The sequence below is a fragment of the Zingiber officinale genome, chromosome 7A, assembly GCF_018446385.1.
Source record: "Zingiber officinale cultivar Zhangliang chromosome 7A, Zo_v1.1, whole genome shotgun sequence".
Classification (NCBI taxonomy): domain Eukaryota; kingdom Viridiplantae; phylum Streptophyta; class Magnoliopsida; order Zingiberales; family Zingiberaceae; genus Zingiber; species Zingiber officinale.
In genome coordinates, this window is record NC_055998.1 from 134055431 (window position 1) to 134063887 (window position 8457).

Below are 8457 nucleotides of genomic sequence, written 5' to 3' on the forward strand. Positions count from 1 at the left end.
ATTTGATTTAAGGTATCATTTATTAAAGAATGAGGGGACCTCACAAAAGAAATAATACATTATCATAACTTTTTCTAGAGTAGATACATAGAAGAAGACGCAATCACCTGACTACTGAACACAGTTTATTTTCATATTGTGCTCAACCTAATATGTTTTTTGAAGAATCAATCGAGCTGTAATAGCTGCACCCTCTTTTTTAAAAAAAATAATAAAGTAACTTCATCTGTTCAGGTACATCAATCAACAAGGAAAGAAAACAAGAAATTGGTTGACATCATGATTTATAGTAGCTCAGTAATTTCGATCTTTTTAACCCCTTGTCTTAAATATCAATAAGATTATGTTATTTCACCAATAATCATTACAAGAACAGAAACCATCTTTAAAACAGTGGAATCTGTTATTGTCTCGAATTACTATCTCACGTTTGGTGACATCTGATATGAGTTTTATTGCCGCATGACAATCGTTGCATATGCGAAGGTTTTTCACCACTCTGATTGTGTCTTCAGTTTCAGTACTGATTAGACAAAAAGCAATTGCCAACTTTTCACTATGATGTCCAACTGAAAGCTCTTTCTCTTCCTCTTCTATGTCAAAGAGAACTACTTCTGTTGTTGGCATGAACCCCTTTTCTTTTAACTTCTTATCCAACTCATCAAGCTTAAAATAAATTTCTTTGGCCAGTGGATGTGATGTATCCCCTACATGGAACTCATGTATGATGCCTTTCAACTCAACCCAACTACAACCAGGTGTCTTTTGTATTCCTTTTTCTTTCATGAGCAACCTCAACTTTGCAGAGTTATCCCATCTCCCATTTGCCGAATAGATATTGGATAGCAGAACATAGTTCCCAGAGTTTTCAGGCTCTAAGTAAATGAGTTTCTTCAACACATGCTCAGCCATTTTAGTGTCACGATGCAGCTTGCAGCCACCAAGCATTGCACCCCAGACAACAGCGTTAGCCTCCATAGGCATTTCATTGATCAACTGATATGCCGCCTCTAGCAAACCTGCACGACAAAACAGATCAACCATACAACCATAGTGCTCAACTCTGGGTTTCAAAGAGTAGATGCTGCTTATGCTATTGAAAAATCGCTTGCCATCGTCCACTAGCCCAGTATGTGAACAGCTGCAAAGAAGTCCAATGAAAGTGTTCTCATCAGGTTGAATTCCCATCTTCTCAAGTTGAGTGAAAAGACCAAATGACAGCTTCCCATAGCCAGTCATAGCAAGGCCAGAAATCATTGCATTCCAAACTATAAGGTCTTTTTCCACCATCCACTTAAAGATACTCCAGGCTTGAGTAACACTTCCACATTTTGTATACATATCGATTAATGCTGTCCCTAATACAGGGTTCATAAGGAAGTCTTTTGCATCCATTAATTGACTTACTTGTCTGCCTAATTCAAGAGCTCCCAATCTGGCACAAGCTGAAAGCACTCCGACCATGGTATAGCAATCAGGTACGAGGTTGGCAGTTTGCATTTTTAAAAACAGGTCTAAGGCCTCTCGAGGAAGCCCATTAGATGAATACCCACATATCATCGCACTCCAGCACACAACATCTTTTTCCACCATCTCATCAAATACAACTTGAGCCTTGTTCATGCTTCCAAATTTAGCATACATGTTCACCAGTGAAGTGGCAACGAACAAATTCCTGTTCAATCCATGGTCTTCCACGAATCTATGTATCCATTCCCCAGTCTTTGAGTCCCCTAACTGTGAACAAGCAGTCACTATCCTGACCAAAGTAAAACTATCCGGTGCTAAACCCGCAGACAACAACCTTCTGAACATGTTGATGGCCTCCTCTAGCCTCCCATCAGTAAGATACACGCTAATAATCGAAGTCCAAGAAACAACATTTCTAACAGGCATTTCCTCGAACAGCCTCTCGGCGTAATCCAGGAAGCCACATCTTCCGTAAAAGGAGATCAAACTCGTCTTGACGAAAACATCTTCCTCAAGCGCCGCTTTTAGAATATGGGCATGTATCTGCATTCCAAGTCCAGCGTGCAGAAGCCTCGCGCAGGCCTTGAGGACTAAAGGCACCGTGAAGTTGTCGGGCGATGGACCTTCCAGCCTCATGAGGGTGAAGGAACGGACGGCGTCTTCCATTTGTTGGACGGAGACGAGGCCTCTAATAACGGTGTTCCAGAGAAAGATGTTGTCCGATTGATGGGCAGCGCGGAAGAGGAGGAGAGCGTGGGAGGATTGACCAACATCGAAGTAGGAGGCGAGGAGAAGACAGAGGAGGTGTGAGTTATGGGCGAGGCCGAGGCGGAAGGCGTGGGCATGGATGGGCTTGGGCAGTTTGCGTCGTCGAGTTAGGAGGAGGAGACGCTCAAGGTAGGACGCGGAGGAGGCGAAAGATTCTGGGCCGGAGACGGCGGGGACGGCGACGGCCATTTCCCGCCAAAGTATTGATGACTTCAGCGTCATATATGAATACGTTTCGTCTACGTTTGCTGCCTAATTTTGGAATTTATGGATCTCATTTTCTCAACTGGTTATAGATTTTTCGGCAATTTAATGCTTAATCACATTTTCATGATACCTAAGATAATACTTAAAATGTTCTCGAGGTTATAGTATTGTAGTAGGATATGTTTGCCATATGTAGTAGGATATGTAGATTTATATTCTAAATGCACGATAGATGAATAAAATAAAAGTGGTAAAAATTTACAACGATTTTTCGCAGATCCGGAATCGGTAATGGCGAAAACTCGCTTTCGGAAGAGCAATCACATAATCGGAAAGCCCTCCACGATTCCACGATTCCATGAACCAAATCCCACCATCTCAGATGTTCTCCTCTTACTCTCGTCTCCAACCCACCAATGATCCTTGGACGCACCCCCTTTATATAGGGAAATAAATCAGGGGCATAATGGACTTTTCCATTATGAGTAGTGGGGAACGTGGGTCATGTTCCCACATCCCTACTATCCCCATTTCCAACATCTCCCACTCGTCCAAGGTAAGTCATTAAGACTAGTTCATTTAGGTAAGTCACAAAGACTTAATAAGTCACATAGACTATTAGAGAGTTTGGTCACATAGACCATATGAGAACATCCAATCCATACTTAGAGAAAATGGTTCGTGCGACAGCAAGCACACTGAGCGATAGTTGCTAAGAAGATTGTTACACCTTGACTTAGCCGCTCTTTGAGCAATCAATACTAATAAAGTTGTTACACTTTACTTAGCTGCTTAAATAAATTAGAGACACATTCTTTATGGCACATAGCCACTTTCCTGATGGCACATAGCCTTTATCCAGGATCCATCCAATCTTCAAGTGACACATAGCCATTATCTTGGAGATATCCATGTCTTGCTATTTACCAAGATTAAATAATTTTCATTTACATCGATATGAACATCTCTAATCCCTTATAATGACCATTATGTCAAGAGCATGTTTCATATCCTATATTCACATTCATTTCCGTACATAACAGAAATGGGTCGACCAGTGAATAACAACAAAAGATGTAAATATATTTAATATTCCTTTTTAGCTAGAATCTATTCATTTTAATCAGTCGTTTTCCTAGTTATGCTCTATAGACCGAATCACCCATAGCCATAGGATACACGCTAAAGTAGCAGACACTGATTAAAACTTCAAGTAAACAGCCAAATAGTCACTAAGGCAAAAAATTGAGATTAACATATAATCTCAAAGGTCTCACATAGTAGAGAAATATGGATTCATTCTCCTACTACCTTTATTGTCACAATTACACATGTGGTATGAATCACATGCTACGATGTTATTCTCTTTACTAAAAAGAGTACATGTTGTCTTCAAATTTAACATCGTAAAAATTTTGATCTAGACATACCTAATGTCTAATCCTGAATTCAACATATGAATTCTAATCTAGCTTTCAACAGGTTCAGTAAATGGTGGGTTCATTTACTTCGATCATTATTAACACATAAATGATCTCATCTTGACACAATTATCAAGGCGACCTCAACTTATGGATCTGTCTCTAATTTCAGCTACATAAGCTATTCCATAAGTAACGGTCTTACCCCTATTTGTACTTAACAAACAGAGATAATTGTCCATGTAAGTGGACCAATCTCCACCTGCCAACATGCTCACCAAGATCTTATATGAATGTAACAAATACAACATATATACTGAATAAATTATGGCAAATTACACAATCATAACACAAAGTCTGATTGTTATTTCAATATTGTTACATTTTACGAAGTCCCAAAGACTTTACATGTTCTTTAAATGACTCTTTAGTCATTGGCTTAGTAAAAGGATCTGCAAGCATAACACGTGTAGGGACATACTCAAGGATGACTTTTCTTTTAGCCACAATATCCCTTACAAAATTATATTTAATTTCTATATGCTTGCCTTTGCTATGATATTTGGGATTCTTGGAAAAAGCTATTGCAGCTTGACTGTCACAGTAGACAATTATTGGACTCGCACTATCCTCAACAATTTTAAGATGCTTCAGAAACCTTCTTAACCAGACTGCTTCTTACACAGCCGCTGAACATGCCACATATTTAGCTTCCATAGTCAACAAAGCTACACAAGCTTGTTTCTTACTGTTCCAGGAGATGGCGCCACCATTCAGCAAGAATGCATAGCCTGATGTGGATTTTCTATTATCCAGGTCTCCAACCCAATCTGTATCTGAATAACCTTTCAGACTCATATCTGATCCTTGAAAATAGAGACAATAATCTATTGTCGCCTTCAGATATCTGAATATCCTTTTTACTGTCTTCCAGTGTCTCGGTCCTGAATTTGACTAGAAACGACTGACCAAACCCACAACATAGCTGATATCGGGATGTGTACACAACATAGTGTACATCAAACTACCAATAGCACTGGCATATGATTTTTTATTCATCTCAGCTATTTCTTTTGGAATTTTAGGACACATACTCTTGCTCAACACAGTACCTTTCACAATAGGTGTATGTTCTATGTTGCAATTAGACATGCTGAAATGATGTAACATCTTATTTATATAAGACTCTTGTGACAGACCCAAAAGTCTTTTAGGACGATCTCTTATGATCTTCACTCCTAAGATGTATTCAGCTTCTCCCATATCTGTTGTATCAAACTGTGATGACAGCCACTTCTTGACTTCATTCACATATCTTATGTCATTTCCAGCTATCAGCATATCATCAACATATAATGATAAAATGACATACTTTCCTTTTTCTCTTTTCAGGAAAACACAATGATCCTCCTTGATCATCTCAAAACCATAAGATAAAACGACTTCGTTAAATCTTATGTTCCATTGTCTTGACGCTTGCTTTAACCCATATATAGACTTTCTAAGTCTACATACTTTTTGCTCTTGGCCTTCAGCAATGAAACCTTCTAGTTGGACCATATAGATTTCTTCGTCAAGATCACCGTTAAAGAAAACAGTTTTTACATCCATTTGATATAATTCTAAGTCATAATGTGCCACAAAAGCCAAAATAATTCTTATTGATACAAATTTTACTATGGGAGAAAATGTCTCTTCAAAGTCAATACCCTCCAATTGAGTATATCCTTTTACAACTAAACGAGCTTTGTATCTGTTAATCGATCCATCTGCTTTCCTCTTTATTTTGAGAATCCACTTATTCCCAATAGCCCTTCGGCCCGGAGGAAGATCGACTAAGTCCCAAACATGATTTCGCCCGGCCGATCGGCACGGATAATATACGCCCGGTCAATCGGCACGGGGTCTTCGGCATCGAGCCGGTGGCTCGGATAATATACGCCCGACCGATCGACACGGGGTCTTCGACATCGAGCCGGGGGCTCGGATAATATATGCCCGACCGATCGACACTGGGTCTTTGGCATCGAGCCGGTGGCTCGGATAATGTACACCCGGCCGATCGGCACGGAGTCTTCGACATCGAGCCCGTGGCTCGGATATGCTGGAAACCCGACCGACCGGCACGGGAGTCCTTGCTCTAGAAACTATGATAAATTCTATGACCGAAAGAGAATGTAACTAAAAAATTGACCTGCTGACCAGCAGAGGATCCGACTCAATTTCTCAACTTAAGTTTTTTTCGAAAAATGAAAAAGTGAGGTATTCGTTTTACTGTAATTGGACCCCTCTCTAGCACGTTTTACTACCCTTCAGGTTTGATGCGAGGAGAGGTCCTTTAGTGTTGGTGCTGTAATTCGAGATCATGAAGGATTTGTCCGAGCTGCATTTGCTTCTGGTATTCGTTACCCAGACAGTATCTCGTCGGCTGAGATTTTTGCTATTCTTCATGATCTCCAGTTTGTGATGCATGCAGGTTTTGACAAGGTTTTGGTTTCATCGGATTCTTCTTTGGGCGTCCAAGCAATGACTTATATTTTGGAGAATCGTCATCCTGATAGCATCATTTTGGCAGAGATTCGATCTCTTCTTGTTTCTTCTCTATCTTCATTTCTATTAATCATGTTAACCGAGCAGCTAATAAGCTAGCTCATAGTATCGCTCGTTTTGCTCTTGCTAATCCTTGTCCAAAATCTTGGTTTGTACTTGATAGATAATTAAGATTATTGAAAATAATTCGAAACAAATTTCCATGTATAAATCACTAAATATTCATTATTCGACGCAATAATTGAAAATAGATAAGACTATTTATCTAACGATCCCCGCTGACAAATTTGATGTTCCAACTAGAGAAAGCCACCCGCCCTGTCGGCGACAACCTCGATTTTGAGCTGATAACGACCAAAATTGGCCCCCCACCAAACCAAAAATGCGTCGAGCAATCAGAACTCAACTCGACTGGGAATCAGTTCGAGTGTGGCCAACCAACTCCATGATTGGACTGCTCGAAGCAGCTCGCATGTCAAGTCAAACCCAACTCCATGATTCTGTGAGTACGCGTAGATGCCTGCACTCTCTCCTCCTCCTCTTCTCTTCTCCATACGTTGGTAATTGGGTTTATGGATGGTGCAACGTTTCTGTGAGTTGGAAGGTAGTAGTGATGGCGATGTGCTTGGCCTCACACTTTCCTCTTCTTTTTTCTTTATTTTTTATCCTCTTCTCTAGGTTGGAGAGTCCCTTTCAAACCTTTAGCCCAATCATTCATTCATTCAATTCATTCTCCCCCAACTCCATTAATTAATTGTGCATATTTTTCATTGTCCATTCGAAACTCATGGCAGTTGCTGCTGCTCTACGCCAACCAGATGTTACTGTATAAATCAATCGAGGCAGCAAAGTGGGGTGATGGATTTCGTGAAGGAGGAAGGAGCTAGAGATTGAGAGGAGTTGAAGATGGATTGCTGCATTTGTAGCCCGACGGTGTCGGTTTACAGGCCGCCCAGGAACAGCATCTGCGCCTCCTGCTACGACGGCGCCAGGAGCATGATCGCTTTCCTCAATGAACTCGACGGCGGTGGCTCTAAGTGCCTGCCGGCCAAGGCAAGCGGGTGGAGACGTGGAGATGGATTTTCTTTTCTTTCGGACGAAATGAGTAGGTAGATGATGAATCGTGATCGTTGTGAGTTAATTTTCGCAGGGGATTTTGCATGGGTTCGAGAAGATGAAGGAGATGCAACAGAGGGAGGAGGAGATGAAGGAGAAGGTCGGTTTCCTCGATGGGTTGGTGGCGCTGCGGGAAGGGATGCACGCCGACATCCTGGTGAAGGCCGGCGACGGCCGACCGATTCCGGCGCATCGAGCTGTGCTGGTGCGATGGATTTGTTAATGGATTTACTCTGTGTGTTTGTTCGTCGCTAGCTAGCTCTCTCTTTTCCGGTTCCGAGTTCTGATGCAAAAATGATCATCGCTGCATGCAGGCGTCTAAATCCGAAATCTTCAAGACCATGCTGCTCGCCGACGACTGCAAGGCCGCGCCCGCCGGCGACACCATCTCTCTCCCTGAGCTCACGCAGCACGAGCTGCAGAGCCTGCTCGAGTTCCTCTACTCCGGCCAGCTGCCGCAGCCGGAGCAGGAGGCCAGCTCGACCGTGCGCTCCCTGCTCGTCGCCGCAGACAAGTACGACATCCCCTTCCTCCGGCAGCGCTGCGAGCAGAGGATTCTAACCGACCTTCGCGCCGCCAACGCGCTCGACGCTCTGGACGTCGCGCAGCGATGCTCCGACGGGATGCTGAAGGAGCGGGCGATGCGGGTGGTGGTGGACAAGGCGGAGGAGGTGGTGTTCTCGGAGGGATTCGAGGAGTTCGCGCGCCGGAATGCGGAGCTGTGCGTGGAGATCACGAGGGCGCTGGTGAGCAACAAGATGACGGTGACGAACAAAGCAGAGCATGATGGCGGCTGCGAAATGCATTAATTAATTTGAGATTTTTAGTTTCTGCAAAGGCAGAGAAAAAGAATACCAATTGGTTAATGAACTATACAGTTTCTTTTCTTCCATTAAATTTTTATGTAGCTAAAAATATAAACAAC

At 42.3% G+C, this 8457-nt stretch overlaps 2 protein-coding genes across 3 annotated transcripts; one reads left to right on the plus strand and one right to left on the minus strand.

Moving 5' to 3' along the window:
* Window positions 1-194: 194 nt before the first annotated feature.
* LOC122002683 (putative pentatricopeptide repeat-containing protein At3g08820) lies at window positions 195-2502 on the minus strand. Its single transcript, XM_042557957.1, has one exon. The coding sequence runs from the start codon at window positions 2458-2460 to the stop codon at window positions 352-354; it is 2109 nt and encodes a 702-aa protein (XP_042413891.1). The 5' UTR covers window positions 2461-2502; the 3' UTR covers window positions 195-351.
* Window positions 2503-7002: 4500 nt separating this feature from the next.
* Window positions 7003-8422, plus strand: LOC122002686 (BTB/POZ domain-containing protein At3g56230-like). Of its 2 annotated transcripts, XM_042557960.1 has the most exons (4): window positions 7003-7020; window positions 7211-7469; window positions 7567-7737; window positions 7847-8422. In XM_042557960.1, exons 2-4 carry the CDS (start codon window positions 7323-7325, stop codon window positions 8339-8341), a joined length of 813 nt encoding a protein of 270 aa, XP_042413894.1. In that variant the 5' UTR covers window positions 7003-7020; window positions 7211-7322; the 3' UTR covers window positions 8342-8422. The 2 variants fall into 2 exon arrangements, with proteins under 2 accessions (XP_042413894.1, XP_042413893.1); XM_042557959.1 differs by lacking the exon at window positions 7003-7020 and having other exon boundaries at window positions 7096-7469.
* Window positions 8423-8457: the final 35 nt, after the last annotated feature.

Bases quoted from the DNA above. Each gene is read 5' to 3' on its own strand.
- LOC122002686 (XM_042557960.1), top strand. From the start codon at position 7,323: ATGGATTGCTGCATTTGTAGCCCGACGGTGTCGGTTTACAGGCCGCCC. The intron at 7,470-7,566 runs GCAAGCGGGTGG...TAATTTTCGCAG, and splicing joins CTAAGTGCCTGCCGGCCAAG to GGGATTTTGCATGGGTTCGA. The intron at 7,738-7,846 runs GTGCGATGGATT...CGCTGCATGCAG, and splicing joins CGGCGCATCGAGCTGTGCTG to GCGTCTAAATCCGAAATCTT.
- LOC122002683 (XM_042557957.1), bottom strand. From the start codon at position 2,460: ATGACGCTGAAGTCATCAATACTTTGGCGGGAAATGGCCGTCGCCGTC.